General features: G+C 38.3%; 2 protein-coding genes across 16 annotated transcripts in view; one reads left to right on the forward strand and one right to left on the reverse strand.

Moving 5' to 3' along the window:
• Positions 1-10,783, forward strand: part of LOC107661376 (MAP7 domain-containing protein 2-like) — a 38,719-nt gene extending 27,936 nt beyond the window's left edge. For 8 of the 14 annotated variants that reach the window (XM_016450903.1, XM_016450909.1, XM_016450912.1 and 5 more), the window contains 11 exons: positions 690-829; positions 3,671-3,807; positions 3,974-4,215; positions 5,294-5,432; positions 5,747-5,927; positions 6,010-6,114; positions 6,222-6,275; positions 6,397-6,469; positions 7,850-8,039; positions 8,128-8,363; positions 8,459-10,783. In XM_016450903.1, the coding sequence (XP_016306389.1) occupies positions 690-829; positions 3,671-3,807; positions 3,974-4,215; positions 5,294-5,432; positions 5,747-5,927; positions 6,010-6,114; positions 6,222-6,275; positions 6,397-6,469; positions 7,850-8,039; positions 8,128-8,363; positions 8,459-8,466 (1,505 nt within the window). In that variant the 3' untranslated portion in view covers positions 8,467-10,783. The remainder of the gene's footprint in view (positions 1-689; positions 830-3,670; positions 3,808-3,973; positions 4,216-5,293; positions 5,433-5,746; positions 5,928-6,009; positions 6,115-6,221; positions 6,276-6,396; positions 6,470-7,849; positions 8,040-8,127; positions 8,364-8,458) is intronic. The other 6 variants (XM_016450906.1, XM_016450910.1, XM_016450918.1 and 3 more) reach the window with 3 other exon arrangements.
• Positions 10,784-11,545: 762 nt separating this feature from the next.
• LOC107661379 (four and a half LIM domains protein 1-like) lies at positions 11,546-21,830 on the reverse strand. 2 transcript variants are annotated; one of them, XM_016450920.1, is made up of 6 exons: positions 21,666-21,830; positions 13,989-14,170; positions 13,737-13,914; positions 13,469-13,638; positions 12,351-12,537; positions 11,546-12,194 (listed from the first exon to the last, which is right to left on the reverse strand). In XM_016450920.1, exons 1-6 carry the CDS (start codon positions 21,814-21,816, stop codon positions 12,040-12,042), a joined length of 1,023 nt encoding a protein of 340 aa, XP_016306406.1. In that variant the 5' UTR covers positions 21,817-21,830; the 3' UTR covers positions 11,546-12,039. The 2 variants fall into 2 exon arrangements, with proteins under 2 accessions (XP_016306406.1, XP_016306407.1); XM_016450921.1 differs by lacking the exon at positions 21,666-21,830 and adding an exon at positions 18,000-18,199.
• Between the last annotated feature and the right edge of the window lie 891 nt (positions 21,831-22,721).

Below are 22,721 nucleotides of genomic sequence, written 5' to 3' on the forward strand. Positions count from 1 at the left end.
TGTGTGTGTGTGTGTGTGTGTGTGTGTGTGTGTGTGTGTGTGTGTGTGTGTGTGTGTGTGTGGATATATTCATGCATTCATTATTCATTCATTTGTGTGTAAGTGGAGGGTAACGGCTGCTTCACCACCAATTTGAAAGTTCTGTATGACTTTCACTAAATGCAATGAAATGCAACAATCGTATGCAAATGTCAGAAATAGTGGAAAGGCAGTTTGAGTTGGCATGGAGTACATTTTATGCTGTTTGATGTCCCTGTTTTGGATATAAGGGTGGAATGATTGAGTGAATGTTCTTTAATTAGTGATATTGTTAATCTAACTAAAACTACATGCTAAGGTGCTTGCTTGGTGCCAATAAAGGTGTGCTTCAGCGTATTGGTGACCAGTATGTGTCGTCTATCCAGGATGCTGTCTGTCTCTCTGTCTCACACCTACCAACCCACCCATCAAACCCAATCTACCTGAGGCCATCATTGCTATCAGCAACAGTTCCCCATCAACCCGTATGACTGATCTAACATACACCAATGTTTTGTGCTTTTATCATCCCTTTCCCCTTCTCCCTTCCTCTTTATATCTCCCTATTTCTGTCTCTTTCTCTACCTTTGCTTTGCTCACCAACTCGGCTGCTTGTGACGTCCCTTCCCTGCTGTCCCTGGCTGTGCACCACTGACTGTGTCCTTTACCAGAGTCTCACCTGTGTCCTCGTTCAGCATCTGCCAGCCCCATGCAGCCCCCGGCCCATGGACCCCTACGCAGTCGCAGCAGCGATCGAAAAAAAGGCCCACCTACTTCTGTGTCTGCAGATGGCATTTCCAGTATGATGCAGGTGAGCAGATGCTGCATGTGAACTTCCACTTTGAAATTAAAAAAAAAATTCCGGTCTTCGGTGTCACATGATCCTTCAGAAATCATTCTAATGTGCTGATTTGGTGCTCAAGAAACATTTTATTATTATTATTATCAATGATTAAAATTTTTAATATTTCTGTGGAAACACTGATACATTTTTTAGGGGTTGATGAATAGAAAGTTAATTTATTTGAAATAGAATTCTTTTGTTGCATTGTAAACGTCACTTTTGATCAATTTAATGCATCCTTGCTAGGGGTTGAACGGATCGTAGTTGATCCGTACGGACCAGGCACCATGGTTAGGCATGCATGTGATCCGCGGATTAATTGCAAAATGTAATCATAATAGAGTGAAACTTTATAATTTGTACATGCTTACACACTCAAGTGATTTTAAACCATTCCAGTGCAAAAAGCGGTGAAAGAGAACTCGATTCAGTACTCATGCACTGTTTTCTATGTTATTGCTGAACCATGAGTTTTGTGATCCGTTGAACCACTAATCCTTGCTGAATGGATTATTCATTCATTTGTTTTTTAATGACCCCAAACTTTTGAACAGTAGTATACTTAATGCAAAAAAAAAAAATTTAAGTAGATTTTTACTAGAGTTTTCAGGAATTTTACCCAAAAAACGATGTGTGCTGGGTTTTGTTTTCACATGTAAGGAACACCTATAGTAGAGCTGCTTGGTATATGTATTTAATTTAATTTCCAGAACATCTGCAATCTTATTACCAGGATAAGCTTAACGGAACTACAGTACCTGTGTATTATCTGTGTCTTCCTTTGTTGAAATGCCTTAAAACAATGCATACTCATTCAGACATTTGTATGTCCATATAATATGGTTTGCTTTGCAAAACAGCTTGGATTTATCCCTGACGTTAATCAGTGAGCTGTTCGTTCTGAATAACACTATCTGATCCAGGCTTAAGACCGCGCCAGCAGCAGCGTGTGCTGGAGAGACAGGGAACTGGGTTACATCAGTCACTTTTTGACTAAGTGCCGAACTGTTAATTTCAAACTACTGATTCCCTATGATCAAAGTCGGAATACAAACCATAGAATGATGGCATTCAGACACATTTCAACAACACAGGAAATCAAGTGTGTAGCTAGAAGCACTTGCATTGAGTAGAATTTTTCATTCAGTACTGAAAAATAGTCCAGTCTTATTCAAATTATTAAATCTTATTTCACCCAATATTAGCATGTACTGTGTATTGTTTGTTTGAGCATTATGATGTTAGCTTAGCAAAACATGGTATAGTTAAACTACAGTACCGTTCAAAAGTTTGGGGCTGGTAAAATTTTTACAAGTATTTTTTGAAAGAAATCTCTTAAAGGGGTCATATGATGTTGCTAAATGTTATGTTGTGTATTTGGTGTAATGCAATGTGTTTATGCGGTTTAAGGTTAAAAAAAAAAACATATTTTCCACATAATGTACATTATTGTTTCTCCTCTATGCCCCGCTTTTCTGAAACGCGTCGATTTTTACAAAGTTCATCGGTCTGAAAAGCGAGGTATACGCTGATTGGCCAGCTATCCAGTGCGTTGTGACTGGCCGAATACCTCAAGCGTGTGAGGGAAATGTTACGCCCCTTACCATACTGTGATGCCGTGTCCCGGCGCGACAAGACAAAAACAATAAAACCCATTACAAACGAGGAGAAAGGAAAAATTGAAATCGCATCATATGACCCCTTTAAGCTTAACAAGGCTGCATTTATTTGATAAAATGAAGTAAAAATATTGTTTTCTGTTTTAATGCATCTTTGGATGTAATTTATTTCTGTGATGACAAAGCTGAACTTACAGTAGCCATTACCCCAGTCTTCAGCATCAGAAATCATTCTTGTGTGCTGATTTGGTGCTCGACAAACATTTATTATCAATGTTGAAAACAATTGTGCTGCTTAATATTTTTTGGAAACCTTGAGATATTTTTTTGAAAGCACAGCATTTATTTGAAATTGGAAATGTTTGTTATTATAATAAATTATTATATCATTGTAATTATTATAAATGTCTGTACTACAGTGTGCTACTCAGACCCCAAACAGCTATGATGAACGTCAGAGTTTTTAGCGGCATTCAAGCTCTTAACTTGCACAGACTTGTATAAAGCACTATATGAATAAAGGTGGCTTGACTTGATTTAACTTGACAGAATCTCAGACTTTACTTTTAACATAATCCGATCTAGAAATAATCAGATTTAGAAATGCCCACTTCAGTGATTCATTCAGACACACGTTTAATTTGTAGCGCTGCCCTACATATAATGAACGCTAACCGAGCTTGAGTGTGTGTCCCAAAGAGAACGCAAAGGAGAGCTTGCACTGTTTATCCACTGGAGGAATGTAAATTGAAACTGACATGTTTCCTTCTGATGGTCATACTGTACTCTAGCTTCACTAGTTGCTTGACCTTACAGCTCTCTATATCTGATCTACTTGATGGTCATTTGGAGAGATGCCTAGAGTTAGAGATGAAAACATGGTGTACTCTCTGCTAGCTGTTTTGTTGTGATCATGTGGGGAGGGTTTCCAGTAAAAGTCTTTTTCAGATTGATGACAGCAGTAAAATCCCAGCTGCAGTGGTGTGATATATACACTATGCTTTGATTATGCTGAACAGTGATTGATCACTACATAGCGATCAAAGTGCCTTTTAAATGTGAGGCTCTTCTGTTTGATCCAAAAATCTGAGACAACATTGAAAATTTGGGATTCAGAATCTAATTTAAATCTTTAAAGTTAGGGTTTTGGTCATTGGTTCATAGTGTTTTTTTTTTGTATTTGTAAAAGCAGAAAGCTGAGAAGGAGAAACGCTTCACGTCACCAGTAGGAAAACGCCCTGCCTCGCCCTCTAGTCGTCATCGATCCCCGTCTCCTTCTCCCGCTGCTAACACCACTACAAGAGTGCCCTCACCTGGAGCAGCCAAGTAAGACCTGTGAGATTAGGTTTAGCCTGCAGTGGTTTCACTCTAAACTGATAGTTTGATTTTAAACCTTTACAATCTGCTGCACAAATTGCATATCCCATTGTCTATAGTATGATTGTGTATAAGCCCATCTTTTTAACTTCTTTTCTATGTTTGTGTCCTTCAGGCAGAGTCCACATTTCCGCACTCCTTCCCCCAGTGGTTCGAAACAGCGGCCTCCATCCCCTCAGCCCTCTGCCACATCCAAACCTCCACCCATCCAGAAACCTGCTCTCACCCCCACCGGCCCGCCCACCCTTCGCAAGAGGGACTCCAAGCCAAACGATATGTCTCCCATGATGCCTGTCACCCCACAGTCTCCAGAAACCAGCACGCCCAGCCCGGCACCCGCACCCAAGACCAAAGAGGGTGCGTGAACTCAAAAAAACTAATTATTGATGGTAATACCTGGGCATCTTAGAAAGTTGTGTACATTTCTATAGTCAATAGATTATTAATTTACACAAATATTTAAGTAGTTTGAGAGTGTAGGAAGTCATTCCCAGTGCTTAATAGGAATGGGCAGGCACTACTGAGTTCTTTTAGCATGATTTGCTTATTTCTGTTCTATGATTGGTGGATATTTCTTTGCAGAATCATGGGTAATGTAGTTTTCCCACCAGGAATTTCACTGTTAAACAGAATTATTTTTTTAAAACTAGGTTGAAATAATGTGGTTTGACAGCTTTAATGAAAGCCTGTTCCGTTGATTAACAACATCATAGCTCACGTTAAGTTACTGTTAAAAATGTATTCCCCTATGAAGAAAATGAACAACGTTTTTATACTTCCAGAACCCAACTGTTGCACTCTATTACAGTGTCTGTGGCAGGTAGATTTTCAATTCTAACTGACATTGACATTTCTCTCAGGATCAAGGGGAAAAATTTAAATGATAAATTTAAAGTGTGAAGTTTATCAGAAATTCTTTTAGAACATGAAGCATGACGGATTTCAGTACAGTACTGCATTTCAAACTCTACTTGATGTTCCTTTCAGCACATATAAGATTCTCTGCCAAGTGCTGCTGTCATGATGATGAAGCAGGTCATTTCTTTCCTCTAATATTTAATAGGAAATAATCTTTGAAAATGAATCAGCTTTTTACTGCTTCCTGCCTTGCCAAGTGTCTGGCCAAAACAAAGCCTTTGATCTATTACAGCAGCAAACCAGCACCGCTTGTGTAATGAACTGTCTTTAGATATCGTCTAACAAGGTCAGATGCTGCTGGGGTTACGGAGTTTGTAAACGGTGCCATTCAGGTTTATCCTTGAGACGCAGTGCCCTCTGCTGAAAACATAAATCTATTATGCTTTTACTTGGTGAAAGACACTTCCCTGTCTTTCAATGCATTTTATTGTATAATACTATAGAAGAAAGTAATTAATTAACTATAAATAATGGCAAAGATAATATTAATATGCATCATGTATATGTGTGTTTTCAGAATCCAGTTCCAAAGCAGGAATCGCAGGAACTAACTCCGCTGCAGAGGCTTCCAAGATCCTGGCGGAGAACCGGCGTCTGGCACGCGAGCAGAAAGAGAAAGAAGAGCAACTCCGCATACAGAAAGAAGAAGAGGAGAAGTGTGTTCATTTGATTAGCTTCAGCATCAGGAACCTGCTTTGACACTTCACTGTGCATTCACGATACTAAGTCTTTCTGCTTTAACTACTTCTGAATATACTAGGCAAATTATTTAATATGCACCTATCTTAAACCTACAATTACTCCTTTAAAATCAGAACGAAAACACTGGCATTAGTTTGTAGTCATATTCATGTTGTCCTTGTTAGTAAGAGCAGGTTTGTTATGCAGTCATTAAAGCTGAAGTTATCCTCAGCTTGTTGTGCTAAAACTACTTTTGAAGTGCCAAAGGCCCTGAGGTATGTCTCGACAGGCTGAGGAAAGAGGAGGAGAAGCGGCTGGCGGAGGAGGAGCGCTTGAGGTGTGCAGAGGAGGAGAAGAGGCTTGCGGAGGAGAGGAAGAGAGAAGAGGAGGTGCAGGCTCGTATAGCAGAGGAGGAGAGACAGCGAATGGAGCTAGAGGAGCAGCAAAGACAGACTGAGCTAGAGAAAGAGGTGAGTTGACAATGCACTTGCACAGAAACCCTGATAGAGCTACTCTGTTTAAATAATTGACTCCTTGCTCATTCAATGGCAGCGCGAGGAGGCTGAAGCAAAGGCCCAAGAGGAGGCAGAGAGGCAGCGTCAAGAGAGAGAACGCATTATGCAACAGAACCAACAGGAGCGCATTGAGAGAAAGAAGGTGAACGCCTTCACATGACACTGACATTTATACAATTTGCATTGAAGGTAGCAGCTGTAGTTTAAAGAATCATACAATTTGCTTCAGTGTTCTGTCTCCATCTGCAGAGAATTGAAGAAATTATGAAGAGAACCAGAAAAACAGACCAAATCGATTTTAAGGCAAGCTTTAATTTTATAGCACGTCTTTTATTATATAGAATTAAGGCATGATGTATCTGCTTGTTACGCGTCATTTCCACTCCCAGGCAGTTACTTACGTTGTGTCTGTGTGTTGTCTCAGAGTAATGATGAGAGGGACATTCCTGATGAAAATGGAGAGGAGGCTGAGGACCAAATATACTGTGAAAATAAGGGTCCGTATCTTTATGCCAGAAATGGCAGAATATTACTTTGTTCGCAACAACAGTGAGTTTCTATGTAGCAGATGACTGATGCTTCACTGAAAAGCAAGTGACAAGTTATAGGAGAATTGCTGAAATGAAACTGAACACCTGTTTTACACAGTATTTACAAATAATTTACTAAGCAAATTTGAAAGGGCAGGCAATGCCAAAATCTCAAAATATTGATGAGATAATCTATCACTATATGTAACATATAGCTGCACAATACTGGAAAAACTTTTTTTTGTGTGTGTCCTGACCCATTCAATATGGCTATAAAATAATTATATTTTTTATTGTGGTTATTATTAAATAAAAGTATTAAACAAAATAAGAAATATTACTATTGTAATACTGTTGTGCTGTCCAGAAAAACAGACCAAATCGATTTTAAGGCAAGCTTTAATTTTATAGCACGTCTTTTATTATATAGAATTAAGGCATGATGTATCTGCTTGTTACGCGTCATTTCCACTCCCAGGCAGTTACTTACGTTGTGTCTGTGTGTTGTCTCAGAGTAATGATGAGAGGGACATTCCTGATGAAAATGGAGAGGAGGCTGAGGACCAAATATACTGTGAAAATAAGGGTCCGTATCTTTATGCCAGAAATGGCAGAATATTACTTTGTTCGCAACAACAGTGAGTTTCTATGTAGCAGATGACTGATGCTTCACTGAAAAGCAAGTGACAAGTTATAGGAGAATTGCTGAAATGAAACTGAACACCTGTTTTACACAGTATTTACAAATAATTTACTAAGCAAATTTGAAAGGGCAGGCAATGCCAAAATCTCAAAATATTGATGAGATAATCTATCACTATATGTAACATATAGCTGCACAATACTGGAAAAACTTTTTTTTGTGTGTGTCCTGACCCATTCAATATGGCTATAAAATAATTATATTTTTTATTGTGGTTATTATTAAATAAAAGTATTAAACAAAATAAGAAATATTACTATTGTAATACTGTTGTGCTGTTAAAACAGAAAAATCAATTATTATTAAAATTGTTAAGCCATTGAGCTGTTGTTTCAGCAGAAAACTGCAGGGAGCCCTTAAAGCTTCTGTTTTGCTGAACCAATTTATAAATGCTTCTCGTGACAAATCTGGTGAAATGAGTGGCACAGTGCATGTAGGGAATAAAGCAGCATTGAAGGCGTTAAAAACACTAGAACATGAGCTGCTTGTGTGTAAATGAACAGTGCTGCACTTCACTCTGAACCTATAATTAGATCACAGCCTGTGCAGTTTGATAATCACACTAAGACATCACAATTTTATTTCAATTTACTGTGTATCCCTAATGTATGACTGAATAATTAATCTGTCTCATTAAAATTTAGAGAATCAGGCTGTCGAGTCAGAGCAGAATGCCATGAAGACAGAGCCATCAGACTCTCAGAAGCATCACTTACCTGTGGAGGAGCCAGTCAGCGAGCAAGAGGGGCCAGTTGATAGTATGAACACACAAACAGATGTGGACAATAAAGAGAACAGCAATGGACCCGGCACAGAGGATCCCTCAATGGACAGGTACAAAAATTACCTTATTTACTCTAGTTTCATCTGGGTTACACTAGTGGTTCATAAAACACATTTACATTTGTGCTTTAATCTCCAGCAGCCCCCCTCCCAAATCCTGTCTGATGGAGGGCTCGGAGTTTGTGAACGAGGACTCTAAAGTGAACATGGTGCCAGGGTTGAATGGTAAAGGAGGACCCTGGAGCTTTGAGGAGCTGATCGATCTGGGTGTTCATGCGAAGAGCAAACCCCTGATGGATGATGAGGGGCCTAGAGTGGCCTTTGAAGAGAAAACCAGCTCCATTCATCCAGCCCAGCCTATTGAAGCTCTGTCCGGTAAGGGCTTTTCATTCTATTAAGTCTACTAAATGGTATTGTTTATATTGATTTGAACTCACAGAATTGACCTCATGCTTCTCTTGTTCTTTCAGAGATGTGAATGCGGAGGTCTGTGTTTTAAGGCCTGCTGATTAATGCACTCCATGAGTCACATCCAGCTGAGCCTCAGTGTCAGCGCTCAGACTCGTCTGGACAGCCAGGGAAAGCGCACAGTGCCGCACAGCCTCTGCAGATAATAGATGGATAAAGCAAGAGAAAATAAAGACAAGTTGGAAGTAACAAGCTAAAGAAATGATTCAGGGAAAATGATAGATTCCTTCAGTGTGCTTGCTTCGGCTCTACATCTTTCTAATATTGACATCAGGATTTGTTTTTTCATATATTTCTTGCATTTTTTGTTTAGTTTTTTTTTGTTGTTTTCATCTTTTAAATGTGGAGACAACTTATTTATTCATGTGGCTTCTTCACATTTAAACGGCTGCTGTCTTTTGACGGTTACCACGTGCACTTTTTTACTAAATTCCAGTGCAGGTGTTCACGTGGCACATACAAATTCATTATAGCTTCAACTTAAGCATTTTGTTGAATAATCTGGTTGGTTGAGTCGGTGTAAAGCGTTTTGAAAAAGGAAACTCTCACATATCTTCAGCTGACAGCTCAGCAATGTGACCCAAATGGGAACCTGTCGTTGAAACATGAGGTTAGACGGGCTGCTAGTGCGGCAACTCTCCAGTTCTAATGTGACCTCGGGATATTTTCCTCTAAGCTTCTGTTTCTCCTCTCCAAAGGCATAAACATCACCACTGTAGTGTTTAACACTATGTCCCTGTGCAACAACTAAAGCATTCCTACTGTGTAACACTTGCAGATAGCAAATCTCACTCAAAATGTTTCATTAAAACCGTTTACCAGACTAATTCTAATTAAAATTGAGTGCAAACATGTTCATACTGCCTTGAGCTCTTGAGATTGAAGGATGATGGAGCTCAATGCAGACTGAAATAACACTTGTTGCTTTGGTTTAATGAGGTTTTTATGTCGTTCATTCCTGTTTTGTAGTAAATACCTATATTGTTGATGTCCTGTTCTACCTGTACATAAATATGACTAGTTATCAAATATCTAATTTAAGTGACCCTCAATATGTCTGCATGAATCTATCTGCTACTATATTGCATAATATAACACAGAGAATTACTGTAAGTCTTACTTGCACACTTTCCACATGTTTCTGTTCCCTGGAGTTTGAAGAAATGTGTTCCAGTGGCTAAACTTGAATGATTTAATGTTCTCCAATTCCCAAAGTCCCCTCAGGGTTATACTGTACTATCAGTTTTTTTGTGTATATACAGTTACTGTTAGTTCTCACATCCATTCATGGCCTAAATAACCACACTAAATGTAGTCCTCTCTTTGAAAATGCACAAGTGTATATATATTAAAAACTCTTCTAAGTATTATGTAAATCAGTATTAGGCTGTCTGGCTGTACTTGTGGTTGGGAATAAGAACTAGGCAGCAGGTTAGTGTGCTGTATAGTGTGGTACAACACTGTACTGTAAGATGAAACAGGCCAGATGTAACTAACTGCACACAGCACCAATGCACATTTATCTTTTTTGAACAGAGTGTGAAGTGATGTGAGTTGGGAAAAAGAAAGTGGACTGAGAGTATAAGCGAAGTCAAAAGGGCTTTTTGATTATGAAGCTGCTTTGAGGTTGAACAGGGATCCATTGAGCATGTTGCCTCTCACTGAGGTTGAGAAATGCAATTTAAATTTGCAGCTAGAGGATTCAGGGGAAGTTCAAATGATTTATGCACTAATGGTGAGGATTTGTCATTCGAGCATTTGGCTATTGATTTAAATGTCCAGAATGTTGTAATGAATGATTGGTCTCCATATGCTTGAAGAGTTCAGATGGCTTTGTGTACTGAAGTTGTGTAAAATGTTGTTTTCTTTGAAATATTATTTGCAGAGTAGTTTTACCAGTCAAATGCCAGAAACAGTTAAGTTTGTGGTTAACCGGGAAGTAAATTTCCTTATTTGTATAATTCCATCCGCGTTTAGGAATACTGTAGATCCCTCAATATGTATTTAATATTCTTCTGTTATTTTATATGCAACCGCTTTCTGTGATTTTTATCGTTTTGTTGTATAATAGTCACTTTCCAGATTGCTTTTTGACTTGGCTCTTAAGTCTCCAGTGGAAAGTTGTTTGCGGAGGTTAGAAGTGACCGGCACTTGGCATGAGTCTTCTGTACATGGGTTTGAGATCATTGCGATTTCCTCGGTTTTGGCCTTTTATACTCATAATACTTTGCATTTCCAAAATTGCTTCAGGTTGTGGTGTAGCTCAGTGGTTCCCAACCCTGGTGCTCGAGGCACCCCAACACTGCATGTTTTGCATGTCTCCTTAATCAAACACACCTGATTCAGATCATCAGCTCATTAGTAGAGACTCCAAGACAGGGCTGTCCAAACTCGGTCCTGGAGGGCCGGTGTCCTGCAGAGTTTAGCTCCAACTTGCCTCAACACACCTGACTGGAAGTTTCTATGCCTAGTAAGAGCTTGATTAGCTGGTTCAGGTGTGTTTAATTAGGGTTGGAGCTAAACTCTGCAGGACACCGGCCCTCCGGGACCGAGTTTAGACAGCCCTGCTCCAAGACCTGAAACTGGTGTGTCAGAGAAAGGAGACATGCAAAATGTGCAGTGTTGGGGTGCCTCCAGGACCAGGGTTGGGAACCACTGGTGTAGCTGATGCAGACCCAATCACTGAGGTTTGTATGTGTTAGTTGCGTTTGCTTTCGTAATACACTAGCATAGCCACTTTCAGACGAATTTAGTCCAGTGCAGATGTTGTTTCCACTAACGGGACCTTTAGAGCCCTTTGCGCTTCATACATCAGAACTAAAACTCTTCTTTAATGTCAAGTACTCAGTACAGGGGTAGAATAGGATGGTGCCTTAGATGCAGAATGGGTTTTATTTTCATATATTAATACCTTAACGTGTCACGTGAGCTTACCTCGGCCATGACAATCACTCTACTCGACCAGGGTCATGAATAGGATCTGCTTTTGTTAGAGCAGAAATAGCCCTGACCACAAACTATATTTGTAAATATATCTAAAGTGTACTGGGAAAATATAAATTGTTAAAATAAAGTTTTGGAAGATAAAATAAATGTTTAGAGTCATTTATTGTTTCATGCACAATGGTTTGAATCCATTCATTCATTTTTTGGGGGGCTTTTTGTCTTTTTTAACACAACGACATGCATAATAGCAACATTTTAAAGGAATTATCTAGAAACTAATCAAACAAGCCATTTTTGTTTCCATGAAGCAAAATGAGTTTACTGAAAAAATGCATTTTGCAATGCATGTTGTATTCCTATTGTAACATCACACAGTTTCACCATAGCTTTGCAACAGCTGAAGCTTAAAATGCATGGTTAGGTTTGTAAATCCAGCGATTGCATTTATGATTGCAGTAACATGTTTTGCATAAGAAAAGCCCTTCATATAGCACTCATCTGTTCCAAGAACTCAATCTTCCAGTGTTTTATCAATGCAAACTCCCTCACTGGTTTCTCTTTACTTGAGCACTCAAAGCTTCGCTAACTATTTCATCATTTCTATCTTAATTGCTCATTAATCAGCCGTATCAGGCCCTCACAGCTTTTTGGCACAGTCAGAGCAGTAGATGTCATTTCCGTTGATGACAAAGCGCTTGTGGGCCATGGAGAGGGAGCATTTTTTGCAATTAAAGCAGTATTCATGCCAGGTTTTGTCCTCGTAGTTCACCACGTTGGTCCCTCTGCCAAAGCCTGGGACACAGAAGACAACGGTTAAATATGGATGTTTTTTATTATTATAAATGCAATTATTTGCTATGCTTTTTATTCCTTTAAAGGTGTGTAATTAGAAGTGTTCTGCAATTGTAGGAAAAAAGAATGATCATTTAATACTGGCACAGATTATACCTGTAATGGGATTTTGACATCCAGAGCACTTCTTGGCCACATCAGCCTTATAGCAGTTCACACAGTAGAACTGATCTTCATGGGCCGTGAAACGAGCTCCAGCCAGAGGTTTCTTGCATGTGTTACACACAAAGCACTCGGAGTGCCAGGGCTGGTCCTGATAGGTGATTCCACCACTGCTAATGGCCTGATTATTAGGACAGATTAGACAAAAGTACAGAGGCTTTAAAACATGCCTGATAGGAAGAGATAGTTCTGGTCTTCTAATTTGTTTCAAGAGTCGTTCATTCAACCGACACAAGACGAGCAACAGTTAACTCCGCAATGACTTCAGTTACTACAAAGCAACATAGAGATCCATGTACACTAAAAAATATTTTTCAAAGTTGTAAATTAAAAGTTAATAAGTATATTTGACAAGACTACTTTAATTTAACATGTTGCTTGCTGTTTCTTTGTAAACATTTGTGAAATTTACTACTAATATCGGAGTGAAAATTGTTTCAAATTAAATCCTACACCAAGTTTTCAGTGCGCACTACTTTTCAAAAGTTTGTGGTCAGTCAGATGTTTTTTATGCATTACACTGATCAAAAGATTTTTTAATTTTACAAAAGATTTTACATAAATGTTCTTTTGAACCGTCTATTCATCAAGGAATCCTGAAAAAAAAATTAAGGTTTCCATAAAAATATGAAGCACAAGTTTTCAACATTGATAAAATTGTTTCATGAAATGTTTCTTTTAGCAAATCAGCATATTAGAATGATTTCTGAAGGATCATGTGACACTTGAAGACTGGAGTAATGATGCTGAAAAGCATTCAGCTTAAAAAACATTTAACAATATTTTTTCCTGTATTTTTGATCAAATAAATGCAGCCTTGATGAGCATAAGAGACATTTCAAAAACATTCAAATCTTACCGAGGCCAAAATTCGATGTCATTTGTTTGCTAAATACCCATATAATAGTGCTTCAAAATTAATCTGACTGTACATTATGCCTGACCTTTATACTGCACTTTAATAACTGCAAACATCGAGTTCAGGTTGCGTTTCTGTTCCATCTATATGAAGTCTTTCGACAGTACAGTCCTTCGGTATACTGTTAACTGACCTCTTTGCAGCGGGCACAGTGCTTGGCAAACTTCTTCTCATGGCAGGCAGTGCAGTACATATCGTCACCCTTGGTCAGGAAGCTCTGGCTGCGGATTGGCTGCTTGCACTCAAAGCAGATGAAACACTCTTCATGCCAGACTTTATGCTTGTACTCCACATTCTTAGATCCTACAGAGAAACACAAAAACTTTGCTGTCAATTACAACACAGCATGAGATATTTTGTGTCGAAAAAAGGTGTTTGTGCTGTGACACCTGTACACACACCTGGCGTAATCACTTTGTAGCAGCCCTGGCAGCGAGATGATCCGTCACGGTCTCCACACTTCCCACACATGATCTTGCCGTCGTCCTTGGCAGCGAAAGACTCATTGGCCAGCGGCTTGTAGCACTTGGCACAGCGGAAGCAGCCCTCGTGCCAGTGGCGGTTCTTATGGGTCACCTCCTGGATAGAGAGCACTGTGAGCGCTGCACAATATAAAATACTCTTTAAAAGGACTTATTTCAGTCAACGCCCACCTTTGCATCAGCACCTATAGGCTTGCGACACTCAGCGCAAGTGTTGGCGCAGAGCTTGTCGAAGCAGCGCACGCACACAGGCTTGTCATCTTTCTTGGCATACTTCTTGCCCTGCAGGTTGTCTCTGCAGTAGAAGCAGTCGAAACGCTCGGTCATGGTGGAGCTCAGATAGCTGCGGGGGCCTGCAAGGACAAAACAAGGGCAAAGTATAAAACTGACTGCCAAACCATTAGTTTATAGCATGTAACATGAATTTTTAAATAATTAAAACAGATTAGAATTGTCAAATTAAGACGATAGTATCAATGGTTCCACAAACAAAACCGAAGGATAAGAGGTAAGATATTTTGAACAGTATGGAGGTTAAATAAACATTCATTCCCACTCAGCAAAAAATAAACAGAAAAAAAAATAAAATTTTAAATTCACCAAAAAATATATATTTGCTAAAATATGTTAAATTATATTTACATAATATGTTTTTGTACAAATATATTATTGGCAGATTTTTAATATATGGAGGGGAAAATAAATATGTTTTTAAAATATAAAAACATATATTTATTTTGCCCTCCATATACTTATCCAAGAAAATACATTCACATACATCACAGGTTTTTTTTCTACAAAGGGTGTGAACATAACATATTTGAATAAAAAAATAAGCAACAATGTAAAAAAAATAACAATATTACAATAAATTAAAAAATTAACATTTTTAAATCATGCCTCACTGTTTTATCACATATATTTAGCAAATGTTTAAATATATATTTTGGCCAGAAAAAAAAAAATGCTGTATGGGTCTAATTCAGTCCATTGCTATTATGACCTGCATATATTTCATATAATTATATTCAGATGTGTATTTTGTGATGTATAGTGTTGGACATTGTTAGTAGATCAATTAAACTGCTGAGTGTGAGAAGTGTGCTTTAAGAACGTTTATTTTCTGAAGGTGCAATGTAAAAATATTGCCAGGATTTTAACATTAACACTTTAAAAAATATATATATATTTTTTTTTTTGTGCATATCACTACTTTTTTATTTGGAAACTGAAAAAATAAACTAATAAAAGAAAACCTGTTGATTCAATGTGTTAATCTTGCGAGGAATTCCACACACAAAAAAAAACAGTTGGATACTGTTGTGTCGGTGCGAGTTTTCCTTGTGTGTATGGGATTTGCAGCACTACGGAACCTGAAGGGGATCACAGGGTTGCCAGGCTTTCACAACAAAACCCGCCCAATTGCTACTCAAAACTCGTGTTCCGGGGGGTAAAATACACGTAAAATACACGTTTTTGGCAGGCTTCCCCTGGTAAAATTCGCATTCCAGGGGCTAAATATCGCTTCAACCCGTGGACATGAAAAACAACCTGCGGCAACAGTGTTAAAGTAGCCCAATTTGGCAACACTGCCGGTGAAGTACAAATGCTAACGCTAGGTATTTATTTGTGCATTAAGCTAGATATAAATTATGTGTTTGTATATATGTATTGTGAGCTTACAGAACGTATAATATGCAATTGTGAGATATTATGCAGTTGTGAGATTTTATACTTTATTTACATTTACATTTAGCAGAGGCTTTTATCCAAAGTGACTTACAAATGTGGACGATGCTATAATGCAACTGTGCGAGCCGATGATAACTCCTTTTATGTGACATAAAACTGACTAGATTAAATGTGTGGTCTCTCCCACTCCATTCCACACCTACTTTATTCAGATTATTAACTGACCTGTACTAAAATATCTAAGAATATCGGAGCACTTTAACATTTATCATTTTGTTCTACAGTAAGAATCAAGTAGAGACTGCACGAGTCTCTCTCTATTCAGTGCGTCTAATGCTTTTGTGAGTAATCGATTATTATAATACATCAAATCACCACAAGGGGCCAGTATAAGGCAATAACAAGAACCCGCGTAGGCTAAAGGAACTGCTTTGTCTGGGAGGGACTCTTAAAGGCTTTTAAATGAACCTCGGGAATTTCCTGTTTCGATTACAGATTATGATGCTTTCTAAATACTCTTGAAATAATGAAGAGTCCACTTGGACAGCTGCTCTTTTATATAGATCATAAAAAGTGTTGCACTTAGTATAGTTCAGCACGTATAGCCAGTTCTGACTTGCATTGATATTTGCTTAAACCAGTGTCCCGTGGGTTGCAAGATATTGTTGAGATGATAAATGTTTTGTTTGCACCTCTTCATCTGTTGCAAACAGCCTAGCAACCGCATGCCAAACAACTTAGAAAAGTCTGCTTGAAAAGACAGAGGCCAAATCACCCCACAGATGTGGCCACTAACACTTCATCTCTGATAGTGCCAGAGCTGCATTTTCTGGCCATGGATAAGTGGAGCTGTATTTTTAGAGAACACGCTCATTCTTCCCAGTGGGGTTTGTCTCTGTCAACATCCTATTGTTAGCCCTTGAGTAAATATAGCCGTTGTCATGGTTACATTCATTAAATTCTACTTATTTAATCAAAACGACAACATGATTCTTGAAATGAAACGGGTCAGAACCACAATGTGGAAAGACGACTAAACGTCAAATTTTCCCCACTGAGTTGACCGTATTTATCTGATAGACATGGATGGGCACCATAGTCAGTGCTCGTTCTACATTAGGATCCATTATTTAGTATTATTCAAAACAACATTAGGCCATAAGAGGTGTTTCTGAAAACATATTCATTACAGCATCAAGAGAAAGGCCTGTTTGTATTTCTAACATTTTAATCCAACATTGCTAAAAAATGATGACTTATATTAGCGATTCCACTAAACTAAAACTTTATAATATATCCTAATATAGAACAAAACATTGTCAGAGAGAAGATAATCAGAGTGAAACTTCCAACACAACTGGATTTGTGGAAAAAATGTCTAGACTCAGTAAGTCGATTTAGTAATGTCCATTTCCTGAATTCTCTCCTCTGACTTTAGATGTAGGCTATACAAGTATTAGTGTTGTGCCTTCTGTGAACTGAAATATCTTTGTGACCTGAGCAGTATGTTCAATCCTTAAGCCTTTTGGGATGCCGTCCATCAGCTGTTCATTTTTAGCTAGCTTCGTCAGTGTTTTCAAATGGACCACTTTGTCCCAAAGCAAAGAGCAAATGCTGCTCGAAAGGTCATCGGGAGATGAACAGTAACCAAAGAGAGCATGTCCACATTAAAGCAAACACTGATTGATGCACCCATATATGAACACTAACAAATGTAGTCCAAATAAGTCATAAGAAAAGACTCTCTGATTGTGGAGAATCGGTGAATTAGCTTGAGCGCTATCTTGACTTAGACTAAAGTGGTCTAGATTAAGACCACATTCAGTTATACAGAAGTACACAGCTGCTACCTGAGCTCACCAATACAATTACACCAATAAAGAAATATTGGCCTGTCTGTGATATATTGGGTTATATCAGGCTAGTATTATCTGATACTGATATTGCACAGGCCTTCAAATAAGATGAATATTAATCTATACTGGACATATAAAACAAACTTTACTGGAATCCCTTCCAAAAATGCTAAACCAATGCCACCATTGTCATAGACAAATCACAAGACAACATATACACTACCATTCAAAAGTTTGGGGTAATTTTAAATGTTTTTGAAAGTATCTTATACTCACCGAATCTGCATTTATTTGATCAAAATACAATAAAAACAGTAATACTGTGAAATAAAACTACAATTTATAATTGTTTTCTATTTTAATATATTTTAAAATGTTATTTATTCCTGTGATGGCAAAGCTGAATTTTCATCCTCATTCTTCAGTGTCACATGATCCTTTAAAAAATCACACTTTCACTGCTCAAGAAACATTTCTTATCAATGCTGGAAAAAAAACTGAACCCAAACTTTTAAATAGTAGTTCAGCTATAACCATATCCAGCAAAAGAAGTGCCGATGGATGCACATGAGGAGAATCCATGGGCCGATCCACCAAAAGCTTTTCATGACTGTACATCCCACTGCATCTTTACCTGAGTGCCTGTAGAAACTCATATCTGCTTTCGGGGAAACACAGGATAGCCTTGAGGAAATGAAAGAAATGCAAGGATGGATGGAGAGAACCAAACAGACAAAGAGTTACAGGGGAACTCCACTCTTCTCTTTGAGTTATGTGTCATATATACGACCCCAGCTGCCCCTTAAAACCTACACCCTGCCCCCAGTCGCCCACCACACCCATGGCCTGGCCTCCCAAACCTAAACCCAGCAATCCCAACCAAAGCATCAGCTGTCCTCTCCATGTTAGGCTATGCTTCAAAAGATAAGTGAAGGGGAGGGAGTCAGAGAAAGAGAACTGAATTCATCTGAATTCCTTGCTTATGACACCAGAGAGCAGAATAAAGGGATTTTCACAGCCTTTCATTGGATCTGGTGGATCAGAGAGGCCTGAGGTGTTGTGCTTGTTCTGAAATGGATTAGTAAAGGGCCATTGCGGTACTCAGACTTTATGAGTTCACCCAGAACTACTTTGTTTATCAGTGCTTATATTGTGAAATAAACTTTGTATTGCGTTTGGCTTGTGTCTGTTTAAACAACAGTTGAATAGGGATTCAGGGAAAAGTGGACATTAAAAGATTCATTGCTTCTCAAATGCTGCGTGTCAAGGGTTTTAAGAGGACACTATCTCACACACACAAGTGTAACTGACCTCAGATGCCTCTGATACTCATATCTGACCACGTTTGTAATAAAACTGAGCTCTGTTCTCATTTCTCAACTCATTTCAGTTTTCAGGTTGCAGATTGTCATGTATAAAGAAAAATATGCTTCATTTGGACCCAGCCAAGATTCCTGTAGTAGTTACTTACGAATATGTATGACATTATACAAAAACATAGTAATGATGACAGTTCAGACAATTCAGTTTGCAGAGTTGAGTAAAGGCTACAGGAACAAATGATTTCCATGAAAGGACTGAAGCAGTCTGAACTCATCCACAAACATCTCAGCTGGAAGGTCAACACTGCAAGACTTCATGGACACATTATCCACACCAAATTAGTGTGTATTTTTACCACTTGCACTCATAACAGTCTTTATACTTCCACTAGTCCTAAGAAAAGTGACTATCATCATTTGTAGATGCCACTTGGTTTCATATTTTATTACATCCAGGCATTTTTAAACGTGACGCAAGTATTCAAATAGTTTTTAGAACCACTTTATATTTTAGAATGTGTATGATGGTGTAGAGAAAATGTGTTTTTGTGTGTCTGGATGAAATGTTGAAGAAATGACTCATTGGTGGTCAGTGTTGTTGAGCCACTGTGGACAATGGAAACAGATCCATCTGTCCTTTACTAAAGTCCTGCCTCGCGGGAGGCCTGAAATAGCAACCTGGCATCATGCACTAAAACAACCCCCTCTCATCTCTTATCTAAACCCCGCTAGAGAACAGATGACAGCTGAAGACCAACATGTGAAGAGGATGCTGAAGTGGATGAGGAAGATACTAGTCAACATTAGAGTAAGCGTTCTAAGAATGGGTCAGTGTTGATGTAATGGGAAACATTTGTAGTAGACTTTTGGTCATCTGGACTGAAGCACCAACTATGATGCATTCATTGGCGAAAGTGAGGTAACAAGGGGGGCAGTTTGGGAAACAACAGCCCCTTCTGGCTCATAAAAGTGAATGGACCAGTTCTTCTAAACATGTAAACACTTAAGTTTCTTTCTCGCCAGAGATCTTGTGCATTTCATCTTAACAGTGAAGTAACACTGTCCAAGTAAGGGTTCAGGTATTTATTAAATCTATTCCATTAGGAATTAAAAGTTACCAAAATAGGCAGCGCCGCTTTCAGATTTTCCAGGAATGTTTCTTAAAAGCCTCTCAGTTACAATAATAAATCCAGATAATTTATCACAATACTATTCATAGTCTAGTGACTCATCTGATGACCGTCCAGAGCGCACAGTTAGGGAGCATGACAACATGTGTGCAGTCAGTGATGTGAAGGTCAGCATACCAGTGTTTTCCATCTCATTGACCAAGAACTTATTAAAGATCACTGGAACATTTCTCATCCCCATGTCAGGGAGACGCTGTGTGTTTCTAGGCGAAAGCAAAAGCACTTTATTTGGCCTTCCGAAAGTAGATGCATTTAGGAATCTTTAAGCTTACTTACAACAGAACAGCAATGCATTTTATGGACGACCGTTTCGTGAACCTAGGAGAGGAGGTAATTCTGACTTTGCTATGACAATCTGGCGCTTCTGAATCAGCTACTGCGTTGTTATTAGTTTAAGTATTTGCTATTGACTGTTCAAATGCGGAGTTTTGCGCATCGTGTGTGTGTGTGTGTGTGTTACAATAATGTACAGTATTTGAAAAATAATGTGTTTTTTGAACATTAAAGCATGTCAACATATTCTGTTACACCAAATACACAAAATAATGATCTTTTAAAAAGCATCATATGACCCCTTTAAGTCTGTCAGCAGTCATAACGGGAGATAAGTGAGAGCTGTGGAGGACAGGAGAGCTGTGGCGCCCCCAGTGGACAGAATGAGGTTGCACAGTCTCCAGAGCTCCACATTTCCTAATTAGGACCTCCAAAGCAGATGTTGTTTTAGACATATACACGCCACCTGGTTGATTTCAGCAGATGTGTTGAGACTGAGACTGCTCAGCTGAAGTGTTTCCCTAACTGATTATACAGTGTGTGGGATCCAGAAAATCGTTGCCCTTATATGGCAGGATGATTTCTACTGACACAAACATTCTGAAAAGGCACTTTACTTCTGATGCTTTCAGGTAAAAAAGCCACATGAACAGAGGTGTAATGTGTATGCAGTGGATAAGATACACAGAATGCGAGTCAGATGGCAAAAAAATCTTTAAATTAAACGCTGAAGTCAGTTATAGTTAAAAACATAGCATGGTTAAACCATAACCACAGTTTTTATTTAGTTTATAAGTCTTAAGTTGGTTTAGAAGTCAGTTACTTCAATCAGAATTTAGAACAAGGCTTAAAATATCCCATGAGATTGTAAAAAAATAAGAATCCTTTAAGGATAAAATGATCTCTTGCTGGATAACCTGAAATTCTGAACAAAATTTGTAAACAGTTTTTTTTTTTTTTTGTCTATTCAGGAGGATCTTGTCACTTTGTATTAATTCCTAATGGAATTTGATGCCAATAATAATTCCAATATCATTCCTGACTCTCAAAACACTTCACATGGTACAAACTGCATTAAATGTATCATCATTTCCCAAATTCAATAATGTCTTTACAGTATAATCCAGTAAAATTCTATAGGTGTGGCTCAGGAAAATAACCTCAGAGATTTGAGAGCATAGATTAATTAAGGACAATGCTTAATTTCAGCATTTGTTTGGATACAAGTAAGTTGTCCCTTGTACCCCTAAACTCAATTACATACCAAAAAAATTAATAAAAATCATAGATTTTGTGTAAACCATAAACACCTTTAAAACACCACAATTTAAAGTTTGTTAAGTCAACCAGTTACATATTTCAGGAGAAAAAAAACTTTGGAATATACATGGGAATGTAGTCTTATACATTTCATACGATCGCTTATATCACTAATAAATACATTTATTTCTATTAAAGAATTCCACAGAACAAGATATATGCATCCATCTTCCATAATCCCTACATCTCACTTACCAGTAAGCACTGAGCAGTGTGAGTCACAGCTGTCTGCAGCGATGATGAGAGAAGTTCTCCTCTTCGTCTGCTGGATCACTGGGCTTAAAAACATCCACAAGGGGGAGTGAAAAAAAAAAAACAGGATACCATCCAAATACTTTGAGTTCATAGCAACAATGACATCAGACTGGAATTCACTCTTTGTGCTTAACCAAGTGTGTATAAAAGTCTACAGAGAAAGTAGATATTTAAGCGAGTTGTGATAAATAATAATTTGATATGTTTAGCGATTCATTCAGAATAAATATGAACACGTTTATAGTCTTTCACATGATATAGCTCAGATTTTTTAACAACGACTAATGCGTCATTTCAGATGCTTTAGTCTAGTAGAACACATTCCCTACACGCTTACTGAAAAGAGAAAACACAGACCACTAAGAAGATTTCATAGCTTTCAGAGATGATCCAGTTTTCTACTGTACACTAAAAGTGCCTTATTGGCATGGATGGTTCCATGAAGAATCTTTAACATCCATGAAAACTTTCAATTCCACAAAAGGTTCTATAACAAGGAAAAGGGTTCTTTAGATTTTTATAATGTTCTTTACACTAAGAACTGACGACTGAAAGGTTTTTTTTTGGGGGGGGGGGGGGGGGTAGTATGGGTCCGTCCGTCAGTGTAAGACCTTAAGCCCCAACTGAACACTGTGTGACATTTGTGATATATACAGTGTTGTGGAATTAATAGAGCACTAGAGAGTGCACAGATATAATCACCTTTAAACAACCTCCAGCTTGTCATCAGTTCCTGGAGTGCCTCCAAACGGTTAAAGACATCAATGACATGGACAACAGAAGCTATGAAGTGCCTGGCAGCAGCAGCACATCTATGCTTATTTATGTCCTGGCACCTGTGACTGAGCCAAACAATTCCTTTCTGCCACATAATAATATTTTGTTTCGTAATCATTCATAGGAAGACGGGCTAGTTGTCACAAAGGCTATATCACAGTAGATTGAGTCAGAAGTTCAGTTGCATACATTTTTTGTTAACTGTATCTCCCAAACAAG

The sequence above is a fragment of the Sinocyclocheilus anshuiensis genome, unplaced genomic scaffold (assembly GCF_001515605.1).
Source record: "Sinocyclocheilus anshuiensis isolate Anshui unplaced genomic scaffold, SAMN03320099.WGS_v1.1 scaffold635, whole genome shotgun sequence".
NCBI lineage: Eukaryota > Metazoa > Chordata > Actinopteri > Cypriniformes > Cyprinidae > Sinocyclocheilus > Sinocyclocheilus anshuiensis.